This window comes from Solenopsis invicta, chromosome 7, assembly GCF_016802725.1.
Source record: "Solenopsis invicta isolate M01_SB chromosome 7, UNIL_Sinv_3.0, whole genome shotgun sequence".
NCBI lineage: Eukaryota > Metazoa > Arthropoda > Insecta > Hymenoptera > Formicidae > Solenopsis > Solenopsis invicta.
The window spans coordinates 14,386,558-14,402,429 of NC_052670.1; the positions used below are offsets into that span (position 1 = coordinate 14,386,558).

At 38.6% G+C, this 15,872-nt stretch overlaps 1 protein-coding gene across 1 annotated transcript in view; it reads right to left on the bottom strand.

Moving 5' to 3' along the window:
* Nucleotides 1-274: 274 nt before the first annotated feature.
* The window catches only part of LOC105199821 (cadherin-related tumor suppressor), a 167,208-nt gene continuing 151,610 nt past the window's right edge, over nt 275-15,872 (bottom strand). Inside the window, exons 13-23 of the mRNA XM_039451418.1 lie at nt 13,481-14,599; nt 11,844-12,959; nt 11,095-11,371; nt 9,754-10,035; nt 9,130-9,434; nt 8,017-8,282; nt 7,449-7,892; nt 6,641-7,010; nt 5,680-5,895; nt 4,394-5,378; nt 275-4,261 (exon numbers count right to left, since the gene is read on the bottom strand). Coding sequence (XP_039307352.1) covers nt 3,189-4,261; nt 4,394-5,378; nt 5,680-5,895; nt 6,641-7,010; nt 7,449-7,892; nt 8,017-8,282; nt 9,130-9,434; nt 9,754-10,035; nt 11,095-11,371; nt 11,844-12,959; nt 13,481-14,599 — 6,453 coding nt within the window. The 3' untranslated portion in view covers nt 275-3,188. The remainder of the gene's footprint in view (nt 4,262-4,393; nt 5,379-5,679; nt 5,896-6,640; nt 7,011-7,448; nt 7,893-8,016; nt 8,283-9,129; nt 9,435-9,753; nt 10,036-11,094; nt 11,372-11,843; nt 12,960-13,480; nt 14,600-15,872) is intronic.

A 15,872-nucleotide genomic window follows, 5' to 3' on the forward strand; every position in this document is an offset into this window, starting at 1 on the left:
TTATAGCCTTAACATTTTGGTATTAGAATTTTCGTCTTAAAATCTTCCAAAGAATCTGTCATTAAAATATTTATTGTGGGTTTAGGAACATCCTGTATATATAAAACGAAAAATTGTGACATGCCCGATTATTTTTAATATGCGTATTTGTAGGATGTTGTAGCTGATTTTATAAAAATATTTAAAATCAAATTGCGATTAAAACTTGCTCTATATTCACATAAAAATTTAAAGAAGGGGAGAAGGAAATAAATAAAGACCAGGTAATTTTTACAAATCTGTCGTTTATTTTACGATCGATGATGATAGAGTTAACATGCATTCCCTGGTATAGCACTCACACATGCATTCGCACTTTTGTACAGCTCACACGCATGGTTTTATTTACAAGATGAAATCAGGCTGAGGACAGACATCATAATTTACAAGGTAAACGCGCAAGGCAATCGTCGAGGAGCTTCGCTGCTTCTCACGATCGCGAAACGTCATTTGGAGAGAGGAGAAAATCAGTCTTGCGGTCTGCCGAGTGGCAGGCCACTCTCAGGAACGCTACGACGGCGCCGTTATTGTCTTTCTAACAAACGCAAATTGAGCACGAATTTGACACGCCCGCGAATCACGTTATCGCCCGCGTGGCATTCCACGACGGTCCGATAATTCCGTTCATCAACGGCGTTCCGTTATCTTCGCAGTCCAGGCATTGGCAAAGTGAAGTAACTATCGCTATAATGGGAAGACAAACTCTCTCCCTTCTCTTGACAGGCATTTTTTCAGACAAAACGCCATGTTTTCGGTCGAATGGCTGAATGCCACAGATGCTACGTTATTTAAACAAAGCATAAATAAAAAAAATTTAACAACATAATCGCGGTTCGAATTATTTTCGAATTTTTGATAAAATTATAATATAAGATGTAAACATTTATCTTATACTATAATTTAATTAAATCGAATTAATTTAATCAAATTTTAACCAATATAAAATTTCGATGTACTTAATTCCGATTTATAAAACAATAGATTTTACAATTTTTATATAATGACGATTCTATCGTCACAAAGAAAAAGATATCAAATACCAATTTCGTATATCGCAGCATCAAAATCCAAAGTCAATTGGAAAACAGCTACTATTTAGTGAAGTTGCAATTCCAAAAAATCATAGTTGTACTCACTAATATTTTTAATCATATTTTAATTTTTCATTTATTATTAACTCTAGAACACACTATACCGACGGAACAAAATTTTACTTTCGTGCCGTTTAAACTCTGAGCAATAAAATTGGTCAACTATAGCGATCGATAGTGGAGATTTCAAATTTTTTCCTCCTGAGTCCAAACCTTCTTTTTTATTCAAGCAAGCGATCCAAATTTTCTTAAGAGAATCTCCCACAATCTATAATGTCCCACACAGCACGTAATATTGCAACAATATTACAATATCGCAGTAATATTACAGCAATATTGCTGTTATATTGCAATGTTACATGCTGTACGAGGTGTTCTAGGGTAAAAAAACTCCTTAAAAAATTTTCGAGGCATATAAGAGATAAGAGTCTAATTCGTGTTTAAGTACAATATAATCAATAAATATTGTACTATAAATTAATTTATAAAAAAAATGCTGCAGCTATACGTATCCCTAAAATCTCTGCAATAAATAATTTCTCGAGTTTTTTAATTAAAATATTAAAAATTATATGAAATAAGTGCCGATGTGTCACTTAGCCATTCAAGCAATAATTACGATTTGTGCGACTGCATCGAGTGCATCTGACACGACAGCTTAGGATATATGTATACAGAAGTCGCTAGTTAACGATTAATTGGACTGCCTCGATGCTCAGTCGCACATTTCTCCGTCTCGCCAGCAGCGCGGATAAATCGCCGTAATTAAAATGGCATTCGTATTTCATATATTTATAATAATATCGCGCGTGATCGCTCGTGAATGCGCGAAACGTGCAAATTTAGCATCAACATTCAACACTACTAAAATTAATATTATTCATAATATTAACAACGAATTTAAAATCTTAATAGTTAATATTATAAATAATATTAACTATGCATAACTTTGATTCATAGTGTGTGGTATTACGCATTCAGAGAAAAATTTATATTAGTGACAACTATAAAAGTAACAATGACAAGTTATATATGTAGATTTAATATAGTTCAATAAACTATCTTTTAATTATTGCGACTAAAGTTTTAGTTGCAATAATAATAAAATAGTTTGAATGGCAACAATATTTGTGCAACTATTATAGTTTATAGTGAAATAGCAACTCAACTTTAATTACATAGTTTACGGCCGATTAAGTATACAATCGGAATAACTATAATAGCAGTGGAGCAGTAGTGGTGAGCCCTAGAGATGAGAATAAGAGATCTCGAATTCAATTTTTCCATCACTTACATTTGCATTACCATTTTACCATAATTTATCCAGCAATTCTTTTACAAAAAGTTAATACTACTGTATTTTTTTTAGCTTATATAACTTAATATTGTTTGTATTATAACTTTGTAATACATAGTTGAGATGCTATTTGTTTATAAATTTATAGTTGCCGATACAATTTGTTTTCTCTGAATGTGCCGTAAGAGAATGTTTGCATTTCGACCGATCGTTGAATCGAGGGATGTTGCGCGCTGCGCGCGAGCGAGCGTTTTGATTAGACATGTGTCATTCAATATTTACAAAAAAAAGTTCGCGAGATAAGGAGTACGATAGAAAACAATGAGTCTCCCGTACACGATGGGAGAAATACGGACGAGTCTCTTCTCGAGGAGCATCGTTCCTCCTTATATTTTATGGCAAGATGATCACGCGTTCGACGCGTTGCACCTCGCTGCAACTCCTAAATGTTGCAACGACTTTCCACGACACTTTTCGCCGGCGCTTTTCTCAAACGTGTCCCCTCGTATGACTTAAAATCACGTTCGATCGTCCAAGCTCGCGAGACTGGATGTCGCTATACTTAATACTATCGATTTACAAACGTTTGACTAATCAAGCTAAACAATTCGAGCAGCAAAACAATTCGATAACATTCCTAAGCGAATCTCGCGCGTTTCCTGAAGGCGAGTCTCTTTCTACAATTTTTCTGAAATAATTCTCACGGTCACTAAACTACTATTGTTCACTAAATTGTCCCGGCATCATTCTAAGGACTCGTTTCAAACGTATTCCTCAGACGGCTTGGGGATATTAGCCGGTAATCTGGGTACTCGACTGGTACTATCCGGTAGCTCGGCGATGTCGATGAACACGCCGACGAGGCTCTCGAAGTTGGGCCCCCAGTTGAGCAAGTAGTCCCAGCTGAGAGCGTCCTCGGCGGCGGTAGTGGTGGCAGTGGTGGTGGGTGAGCCGTTGGCGTGGTTACCGTAGAGAAGACCACTCATATGGGTCGACAGATCATCGTCCGAGGCGACGAGAGTGCTGAGGGAGCCGCGAAATGAACTGTCGAAGCCGTCGTAATTGCCGACGTTCGGCGGCAGCGGCGGTTTCGTCGACTGCGACGACTCGACGTTGCTCCTCACTTGCGGGCTATTCCTTTCATTGTCCTGCTTGGCGAACGGATTGTCGGACCGCTTGTCGCCGACTAGTGACCCATTGTCATACTCGATTTCTGAGCATGTGAAACTGTCGTTGCCGCTCTCGTCGGTAGTCGACGAATTTCGTCGCTCGAGCCTCTCCACGGGAGGTGTGTGACGTCGGTGATGATGTAGAGGCCCATGCGCGGGCGGACCTCTGGCTTCGCTGGAGGAGCTCACGGCGTCTAGAGTAGAGACCAGACTGGACGTTCTCGGACGGGAATTGAGTCGTTCGATCTCCTCCGCCGTGAGACCCATCGGCCCTGATGACACGTTGTTCACCGAGTTTTCATTGTTGGACTGCGGGGCCTTTCTACTAGCGGTGGACCCTGACAGTTGACTCATGATGGGAGAGTTCAGGCTCCTCTCGCTGTTGGAATTCAGCGCGTCTTTACCGACACCGCCGGATGAGGACGTTGTGGCCAGTAGCGCACTTTGCAGCGGTTTTCCGCTGATGTCGTGCAGCGTGAGAATCCGCGGCTGTTGCGCGGATAGCTCGCTGCTAGGAGATAATCTCGCCAGAGGAGTACTCTGGAGCAATTTGGGTGCCGGGCCGGGTGGCTGGTTCACGTTGGGTGGTGGCATAGCTCGTGGTGGAAAGGGTCCGGTATGACGATGTTGTTGCCCCGTGTGCTTGTGATGGTTGCCATAATTTCCTACAAACAATTTTTATATTATTTAAATTATTATTATGTGTTTATATATGATGTAATGTTTAAAAATCATTATTTTTATACAAAACTTTAAAATTTTTTTCTCAATAATAAAATATATTAATCTTTTCTTACCTATAGGAGGAGGAGTAGCTTTGTACTTTCTCATGCCATCGCGATAGCCCTTGTAATGATATACTATGTCGATGTCGCTAGGTGCGATGGAACTGGCATTCTCCAAGTCGTAATGTTCCGGGATATCGGGTTCCGGGTTGTGCTCGTGCGAGTGGAGGGAGGTTTGGGTGGGCGGTAACGGTGGGTGCTCATCGCGAATGGGAGGTGACTTGGTAACCTCCCGTTCAATGATATCCGGTCGTTGCGGTCGGTGCTCAGAGGTAGCATTGATCTCGCGCTCCTTGTATTTCTTCGAGATTAGCTCAGGGCCCATGTGTCCGACACCGCGCAGATCTGACGTGTCGGAGATGTAAGTGTTCTCATGACGGGACATGAGATTGTCGTTTCCGGGGCCGACTAGAGGATTGCCGGTCATGATGGCATTGGTGTTCTTGTTGACGCCTGATGGCGCCGACTTCTCCTTATTTTGCCGGCGCAGTCGGAACACTATGAAGCTGACCAGAATGGCAATTAACAGGATGACGAAAAAGACGATGACCAGAGTGATACCAATGCTGAGAGGATCCGCGGCGGTGGCCGCGCCGATTCCGATCGGTCCTCTGCATCCGGTGTTCACTTTGCCATGATAAAGCACGTCTTTGAAGATAGAACCAGAACCGTTGAATGGTTGCACTTCATTGTTGACAGTAAAATTAGCCAAACAGCCCTCAAAACTCTTAAAGCCAGCACTGTGCGCGTAATAGAGGTCCTGACTGACTCCGCCAATCGACAAGACGGATAAGTATGGATCGAGGAAATCGTGAACCCCTGCCAAGTCCAATTCGTCGCCTGTCAAGGTACCATCGACCAACAGTCTTAATCCTCTGGCATAGGCATGGAGTGTCAGATTATGCCAACGTCCATCGGCGAGACCACCCTCAATATTGATCGACATGTTCACCGGTGATCCGAGCAGGGACATATAAATCAACTGGCCACTGCGAAGCTGAAGCATAATACAGTCGCGTTAATTAGATCACAAAATGAAATTTATTTATTTATGTATTCGTTTTATCTGTTCTTTATTTAATTATCTGTCATTTGAAAACCAACAATTGGTAGAATAAAAATTGATATTTTTCAGAATACATTTAATTTATGCTTGCTTTAAAATATAATTAATAATGCCACTGATTCTTTTTAATAACATATATTAGTTAAAAAAATGCTTAAAAATTGGCTATTTTTAAAATAAACAACTTTAATATTTATTAAGTAACAAAAAAGTGGTTGAAAATGCATCTCACCTCTACGGACGTAAAATGCTTATTTGTCGCGGCGTATATCAGGATACCATCAGGCTTCACGGTTCTAAACATCAAGCCGATCGTCTTCAAGGGAGAAGGATTCGTTATAAAGCTCGTGTCTTCGATAAGACCGCGCTTGACGCGATTCGTGCTCCATATTGTTGAACCACCGTAAAGGTACTCCAATAATTGCATCCTTCTATGTTTCTCTGAAATCTACACGAGAAATACCAATCGGCCTAATTAAGAATTATTTAGAAATAGAATGAATAAAATATTAACGAGGAAGAAATAATGTAATACTTCAATTACTAACTTGATTACTTTAATTTGGTTACTAATCGAACTTTTAAAAATCTATTATTTTGTATTTAAAATAATTTTATGTTAATTTAATGATATAATGGGTAGACATGCTTATTTAATTTTATTCAATTATTATATTTATCATATTAGCAATGTATATTATTAAATAATTTTTATAGAAAAATATTGCATGGAAAAACCAATTTTTTATTAATGTATCTAAAAATTTAGACTGATACAAATCTAAAAATAATTTTGTTAAACTATTAAAATAATTATGTGTTGTAAAACGCCCAAAATATTTGCTAAAATATCAACATTATTCGTATTATCTTCTTACGTTTGAGCGTTTTACATAATAATTTTTATAATCCAATAAAATTATTTTTCAATCAATATCTTCTTAGATTTTAAATGCTTTAACCAAACTGTTTCTTTCTATATGGCAGTATTAAATTAGCCAATTGACTAATTATTTATTTTTAGCATTAAGAAGAGTATTAAAAATAGTGTTCTGATAATAGTATTTTTAATACTCAAAATACTTAGTAATTAATCATTGGTTAATTTAATACTACTATTAATATTAAAATCCTGGAATTACAATAATTATTTTCAAGTAATATTATAGAATCAATAATTAACTTATTTTTACCTTAAACTCGATGAACCCTCCTTCGCTCAGAGTGACAGGTTGCAGAGCACCGTGACAATTGGGCGCTCTCAAGGACCCGCACTGACACATCACTTGGTGCCACTTGTCGTAACATTGGGCGTTCACCCCGCAAACAGATGCAGTATCCTTTTCATCTCTCAGGCAAGGATTTCGCTGCGATCTGACACACGTAGATTTCACGCCACGAGATGCGAGTGGATTTGTTAGATTCAAAGCCCTTCCGTTTATCGACACCGAATGAATGCAACCCACGAAATCGTCAGAATGCACTTGGCCCGGACGTTCCAGCACGGGATCGGAGTTTTCCAAGCCGCCCAGTAGGAGAGGATTGTTATTGAAATTTAAGGTCCTGCAAATATATATACCAAATGTTAATGCACATTTTTAAATCTTAGGATTTAAAGCCGTCAAGCATTTTTGTCTAATTTAAGATAAATTTTACTAACCATAAGATAAGTATAAAATAATTTGAACAAAAACTCATAATAATTATTTCCATTAATGAAATAAATCGATTTACGATTAATTAAATATCTTGATGGAAATATTTTATTGAGAAATTGCAACGAATAACACTAAAATAATACTAAATTGCATAAGAAAATTTCTCTTAATCCTTTCATTAAGATTGCAATAAGAATTCAATACAAGACGTTAAGATTATAAAGAATTCAGCAAAGTTCAAACTGAAAAAGAATGCAATAAAATTTAATTTAGTTTTCAATTTTACGGTCTCATTCACAATTTGATTTCTTTGATTTGTTGAAAAAAAATTTACAGGACTTACCCAGTCGGTCCCACGTCGTCCGCGTAGCAGGTACTATCACCAGGTCTGCAATCGTCGCAGACATCGCCGTGTTCTCTGCAGGTGGATACGCTGAGCGAGATAACTCTGCTGTTCCTGGTGGCGGTGACTTTGTGCCATTCGCCATCCGACAACGGTCGCTCCGTCTTGATGGAGACGGAGGTGATCGCGGTTCTGGCACCACCGTACGAGAAGACCACTCGGCCGTCTATCAGCTCCAACACGACGAAGTCCGAGCGGCCGCCTGTCTGCGACGCGTAGTTGTACAGCAGCAACGCGTCCGATTTCGTAGTGGCAAACACGATGGTGATGTCGTTCGTGTTGGAGTCCATCGCTGGGAATGTCATATAAGACAATTCGTCGAAACCGAAGGTGGAGCGCTCGCAGTGCCGGCCGTAGCGACCCTCGGGACAGCTACATCGATATCTGTGCGGGCAACAAAATCTTATTTTATTTTTGTGTACATTACTAATTTATTATTTATTATTTATTCATGCAGATCACTCGTAGTTGTGTCGTTTAAAATCATATATTTAAAGGACCAACGAACCCAGGTTTCTCTCCCACACACAGGCCACCGTATAAGCAAGGATTCGGTCGACAAGAGTCGGTGACTGCCTCACAATGATTTCCTCTATAGCCGGCTCTGCAGAGACAGAAAAAGCTGAAGCTGTCCGGACTCTTTCTGCACGATCCGCCGTTTCGACATGGATTACTGGCACACGCGTCGCCTCTCTCGAGCTCGCACAGCTTGCCGTCGCGATCGATAGGGCAAGTGCATTGAAAATCGTATCCTAAACGTCGGCATTGTCCTCCCTACAAATTTTAATTATAAAATTATGTTTTATAATTCAAATATATCTGTATATCTACAGCACATGTACATCTCTCTAAATCTCGTAGAGTGAAACGTCACTCTGGAAAAATTGAAATTGAACTTGTGCAATGTGGGCGATTTGCTACTCTAATAAAAGTTTCAACATACATCTCTATAGAGAGGAAATTAAGTTTGTGTAGTTTTCGGAATAATTTTTTAAAATTTCTACGAAACATACAGAATACAATTTAATATTTATGAACAAAAATAAATATCTGACTCACGTTTGCTAATTTAATAAATTATCGTTACAGATCAAGATAAGTTAATATATTTTTAAAAATCAAGTTAAAATTGATGGTTTATAAAATTAATTATATTAAAAATTATATAAACAAAAATTAAAAGTTACGTTAAGATTAAATTAAATAAAAGTTAATTTTAAAAATTATTATTTATATTAAAATTAAAGTTAATTCATAATTTTTTAAAGTTAGATTCCTCAGAACAAGTATAATCATCAAACTAATTTTCAATATTTTATGTAAATTAAGTTTATATAAAGTAATAAAAAATATTTTATATATATATATTTTTTTTTATAATTTTTATTTTACATTTTTAATTGTTAAAAGTTAAAATATTTAAAATCATCTAACAATAAATTAAGTTATTAACTTTTCAATTTTATTTAACTTTTAACTTTTTAACTAGCTAATATCCAATCCTGTCATAAATACACAAGAATTATATAACTATTGGCAATATTCATTTTACATTCTTTCGTTTTACATATGTTAAAATTTGTTCCGCGTTTCATCAAAATATTTTTTTGCAAGTACTCACCAGTAAACAGGGATTCGGAGAGCACGGATCCTGCCTTTTTTCGCACCTATCCCCGGTGAAGCCGTCCCGACACTTGCAAGACATTTCGTGCAACATCCTGGGCGACGTCAGAATCAGCGCCTGGCTATCGGTGATCCTGGCGTCGTCGTATATGACCAATTGATCACTGCAGCTACCCCCATTTTCGCACGGCATGTGCTTGCACGGAGAATAGCCGATGATGAACGAGTTACCTTCAAGCAGCATCTGGATTTGGTCTTGATTGTGTATCAGCAGATCGGTCACTTCGTATCTTGATCGGTACCCTAAAAAAAATGCAAATCGTATATATTATAACACTTTTTCTTTTTTTTCTGTTGAAACTCTAGTTTCAAAATTAAAAAACGTTTTAAAAGAAATGAATTTAATACCATTGCAAGAAAAAAAATCATCGCAATTTAAAAAAAAAGCATTTTAAAGCTTAGCAAGTCTAGTTTGATAAAATAATTTTTTTTTTAAGATGTTCAATGATATTTTAACTTCTGTACATAACACAATTTATATTCATTTAACATTGATGCTGAAGTAGTTGTATATATGTGTACAACTGAACACATATTCATTTGTATAATATTTTTAACTTACCTTGTGGAGATTCTACTGCCAAGTGAACGTTCAGGTTCGGTCCGTTTTCACCGATGCTGAAAATGGTGAGCGTATCGCCGACATCGATTTTCTCCTGCAGGAGATCCAAGAGAGCCCGGTAATATTGACTGAGGAAGTCATTAGCAGTCAATTTGAAAATTTGCAAAGTGACGCTATTCTCGATTGTGGCGTTCGAGAAGATTAGGAACTCGACGGTAACCTTGGAGACCACATCCGGATGTCGTCCATCGTTACCAGAGACGCTCAAAGAATAGCCGACTCCTGTGTACACACAATTAGGATATCAGTAAAATTTTGCATAGTATTCTACTAAGAGTAAATTAACCTTGGCTATAAAATCAAAACCAAATTTGTTTTCGTTCACAGGAAAACATTAGTATTAAATTAAAATCAATAATTTAACAATTCGTGGTTCATAATACGAACTTCATATATAAATAAGAAATTATATCTTTTTGCTTATGTAAATATATGACACAATAATAATCATATATTTACATAATTTAATTTTTGCTAAAAGTTTTAACAATCTTAAATTTCAGCAACATATTACATTTTTATCTCAATTTTATAATAGTCATTTAAAATATAATTATTTTGATAATAATAGTATTAAAAAATTTTAATTCTTGATTTGAAGATATTATTTTCTATTTGATATTTTTCTTTTTTAACTCATAAAAATTAAAATTGAATAATAACAATATTTTCTTGATAAAACTATCAAATTCTTCATGTAATAAAGTTATGTCTGTTTAGAGTTATATAATCTTGGTTCAATATTAAACATTTCAAAAAAAATATTCTTTAAAAACAAGAATCATAGTGTATGAACAAGAATATACAATTTTCTGTAAACAATTTGGTAATCCTAAACAGATATAACTTATTTTGTTCAGTTTCATCAAGAAAATATATTTCCTTGATTCAATCGTAAATCGAGAGAAAAAAATATCGAATAAAAAATGACAATAACCTTCAAACCAAAAATTATAATTTTTTAATATTATTATTAAAACAATCATATTGTGCTCTTTAGATAACAATTACAATATTGAAATATAATATTTTACTCTAAAATTCAAAATTATTAAATTTATTTAAAAAATTTTTTATATTATATGAAACAATAATTATTAATTTCATATTTATTTTTGTTCAAATGTCAATAAAATATAAGTATAAATCTCAAATAAAATGTAATATTACGAATTGTTTATGGATGAATCAATACGTTATTTTTCAAAATTAAACATTTAAATTAAAAGTTTCTTGTAAATCTCAAGAAATCTGACGTTCTGCAAATAATGCGTAATATACCTGATGTAATCTTGTTGGTGTGCAGATCACAGGCAGTGGGAATGGTGAGCACGCGCGAACTCGAGCCTTGAAGAATCTTGCACGAGAAGGCCCCGGTGATATCCAGATCGTTTGGATGTACATCGGCAATCTTTCCCAGCGGTGTCTTGCCGTTGAATGAGTGCACGATCACGTGTACCGACCGTGGCGTGGACGGGCTGTCATTCTGATCGGTGACGATTACGACGATGGTGTACTCGCTCTTCATTCGTGGTATACCCGAGTCCTCCACTTCAACCTATGTACACAAAATTATATTTAAACTTACTCCAATTTAAGACTTTGTTTTAACTATGTAAATCAAACAAACAATTGTGGGTATTTTCTATATTTCTTTGACTTCTTTTTAACACAAGCCTAAATAGTGTTTCAAGAGCTCTATTGAAAAATTCTACTCTTCATACAATAGAACTGAAATGAAAAGAAAGAAATAAAAAGAGAGAAACTACTGCTAAGTTTCGTAAATGTAAAAGTGAGCAATCCCTTTTTTTTTAAACTCTTTTTGAAACATATTAAAAATTACAGAATTTTTAATTTTTGAATTTTTCATCGGCCATCTAAAAATTTTAGAAAATGGAGTGTCTTTATAAAGTTTCTTTTTGATACGTCTTCATAAAATTTTTAAATTTTCAAAGTATTGACTTCTTTTCGTTAATAAATAAAGTAAGATCATCATTTTCACTACAATTGTACGAAATTTAAATACCAACCATGAGATCTAGCTGCGGCATGGTTTCTCTATCGAGACTTCTAGTGGTTCTTAGTACACCCGAGTGTTTGTCCAACGTCACCATGTCACTCTGTTTTCCTCCGATCAATCTATAAGTGAATGGCGCGCCGTTGGGTGGCAGATCGGGATCGGTCGCGCTCAGGGTCATAATGCTGGTACCTGTCGGTTCGTTTTCGCTAACGTAACCGACTACCTCTGGTGGATCGAAGACGGGACCGTTATCATTCACGTCCAGTAGCTCGATATGCACCATCGCCGTGCCAGTTTGTGGCGGCGAGCCGGTGTCTATCGCTCCGATCGTCAGATCGTACACTGGCAGAGTCTCGCGATCCAATAGCTTCGCCGTTTCGACGTCGCCGGTCTGCGGATCGACTTTGAAGGCTTGACCGAGATTGCCGCTGATGATGGAATACGAGAACTGATTGTTTTGCGGCTTGATATCCTTGTCGATCGCGCGGACCGTGAGCACGCGGGTGCCGTGAACGGCGCCCTCCGAAACGCTAGCGTTGTAGGCGTTTTGCAGAAACTCAGGCGGATCGTTGCCATCCTGGATAGAAACGATCACTTGCGCTTCGTCGGTGTCGTTGCCGCGTATACCGCCGCCGTTCTTCGCCATCACCGTCAGTACCACGCGATTCTGCGTCTCGCGGTCGAGCCGGCGCGACACCCGAATGATGCCGGTGTCCGAGCCGATCGAGAAGCCGCGGTCGTTGGACGAGCCCACGAAGAGGTAGTACACGCGGCCGTCCTCGCCCGAGTCCTGATCGGTCGCCTGGACCACGCCAACCGACGTGCCCACCTCGGCGCTCTCCGATACATCCATGTGAAACACGGGTTGAATGAAATGCGGAAAGTACTCGTTCCTGCCGGTGATATGCACCACCACGGTCGTGAAGCCGACCATCTGCGGGCTTGAATCCGGATTGGCCGCGACGATGTCGAGGGTGTACTCATTCGTCTCCTCATAATCAAAACTGGCGTCTGATGTGATCTCGCCGGTGTCCCCGCGAATGCGAAAGTGATCCTTGCCGGTGCCGCCCAGGATCTCGTACTGCACTACAGCATACTTGGGCGAGTCAATGTCCCTTGCGACCACCTGGAAGTTCATAATAAAAATGTAAAAAAAAACAAAGTAAATGTAAAGACAAAACAATATAGATTTAAAATCATTAATTGACTTCGTTAACAAATTTAGAACAATTTCTTCGTGTTCACTTTAAGCTCAAATAATTTTTTTAGCTTATTAGTTGCTAAAAAATGAAGTATCAGAAGAATATATAATAATAATAATAATGAAATTGAGGGCGGTCCTCACATCTGAAGATTCGCCTGTGGCACGCAGGCTACAATCTATTGTGCCTCATCAGAAGAATATAATCCAGTAAAAAATTTTTGATATATAATTGTATATAGTTATATGTATATTATTATATTTAGTTATACATAATTATGTACGATTATATAATTGTATATAATTATATAAGTATCATGCGTAATTATATAATACATATAACATATTTGATATATAATTATGTATAATAATATATAACTTATACAGTTATATATGAAAAATTTTTTACTGGGAAGCCAGATCAAAAAATTTCACATTGAACATACCTTGTAAACGAAAGTATCGGTCGGCGAATTTTCCGGCAGGAACGCTTCATAGACACTCTGATTAAAGACTGGAGGGTTGTCATTGATGTCGGATACGTTGACGATTAGGGTGGCTACTACTTGCTTCGGCTCGAATCCTAGATCCGTCGCGGTAATGTTCAATCGGTATTCCTGAACCAGATCGTAATCGAGGGGCTCGAGTATGGTGATCGCGCCGGTGGTGGAGTTCACGAAGAATTCATTCCTCTCGTTACCGGCCGAAATCCTGTAGCGGATCATGCCGTTGGGCCCGCTGTCACCGTCCACGGCGCTCACCGTAAGAATCGTAGTATTGACAGGCTCGTTTTCCGGTACTCTGACCTGGTAACTATCGGCGGCGAAGGTGGGTGCATGTCGATTCTCGCCGGAGATCACGAGGGTCACGACAATCTCGTCCTTCTGCGGCGGCACGCCTCTGTCGGTGGCGCGCGCTTTCAGCAGGAACACCGAGCCGACGGGGATGCCGTTGAGACTCTTACGCACGTAGATCCAGCCGGTTTGCTCTTCGATAGCCAACAGATCGCCGGTGACGTTCATGTTCTCCAGCGAATAACTGACCTCCGCGTTCACGCCGAAGTCGGCGTCGTCGCGGGCGATCAGCTGAATAATCCGCTTGCCTACTTCATAATTCTCCGGCACCGGTGACAGATAGGACCTCTGCTCAAAGCGAGGCGCGTTGTTGTTAGCGTCCACCACGCTCACCTGCACCACTGTCTTCGAGGACATCGGTGGCTTGCCGTTATCGGTGGCGACCACTGTCAACGAATACAGATTCTCCGGCGAGGACGGCCAATGTGTGTGCTTGTAGCGTAGGGTGCGCTTGCTGAAGACGTCGCCAGTAGCTGGGTCTACAGTGAAGAGATCGGACGGTTGCAGCAAGCTGTAAGATATAACCGAATTTGGTCCCTGCTTGTCGCGATCGGTAGCCGTGACTGTGCCGACGTGTGCCACTCGCGGCTGAAGCTCAGGAAAATGGAAATGATAAGTGTCCTCGTCGAACTCGGGCGCGTTGTCGTTCTGGTCCTGAATGGTGATCGTCAAAGGGGTCTCCTGACGCCACGCGCGATCCGCTGCTACGACCTGTAACAAAGTAACAGAAAATCATAGTAAAAGAGAAATAGAGAAAATAATTTTAATTTTCGTATAATAAGCACAAGAAGCATATTTTTACACTTGCGGCTCTCAAGTTCCTTTCTAATCTCGAGAAAAGAACAGTCCTTCGAACCTGCCTTCCAAGGCGAGACTCTCAGGGTCAACACGACGATTTTCTGCTCTAGCCCGGGCTCTATTGCTGTCTCGGGTTACCGAGCGTCGTCCACAGCGATCTCAATCCAACGTCCTCCAGGAAAGATTAAAGGAACTTTAGTCCACCCCCTCCCCCCTTGAGAAATAACCTTAACGCCCCTAGTAATATTTTCTGCAGGATAGAATCTGCGTGCAGTTAATTGCAGTAGAATTGAGTCAGATGTGCAGAAGATTATTCCCAATACAGCCATGCTGGCCGATTGCTAGCGGACTGCTTCAATATTCGTGCACTGTACTTGTGTATGAACTGTTTGCAGAAACTTGGTATAAATATTGAGCTATCTTGAAGCAGATTCTTCCCGCAACTGCAGTCTGTAAACAGTCTAGCAAAGTTCTTCAGCAGAGTGACATAAGATTTTTTCAACAGAAGTAGCGTACAGATATTTTACAGATCTTGTACAAATATGATCAGCAGATTTTTGTAAGTTTCTTACAACAGAAATGGCGCGCAGATCTTGTGCAAATATTGTACAGATTCTGCTTAATCAGCGACAGAAAGATCTGCTGCAAGGTTTATAACAATTTTGGAATGAAATGGATTTAACAAGTGAGTGCTGATGCCACCGCTAGGTGGCCACGCCGCGGATAATATTCTCGTGAGTGCGGCCACAGGCGTTATATCTAGGCGCCGCCGTGGTCGACTGTCCAGTTCATAGTTTATACTTCAGTGAGCCTTTATATAGGAGCTGCTTGTTATAACCTTGAGACGAATACTCGCTCTCATTCTTTTCAAACATGATGTTTGTGTAGAACGCTGTTCCACATAAAATTTTTTATATTTTTACATGTAAATAACAATTTGTATTGTTATTTAATCTTGTACATAAATTAAATGTTTAATTCAAATTTAATCTTTTTTTAATCCATTTTAAGACTATACTAATATTCTGGTGAAAGAATTTTACAAATCTCGCAGCAGATATGTATATAAATTTCTTGCAAAAAATTGACTGCAGAATTTTTCAGAAGAATTGAACAGAATGAGGAAGCAGATCATAACGTCCTTTTGGCAGAATCTTTCAAGAATCTGCTGCAAGATTTACAGCAG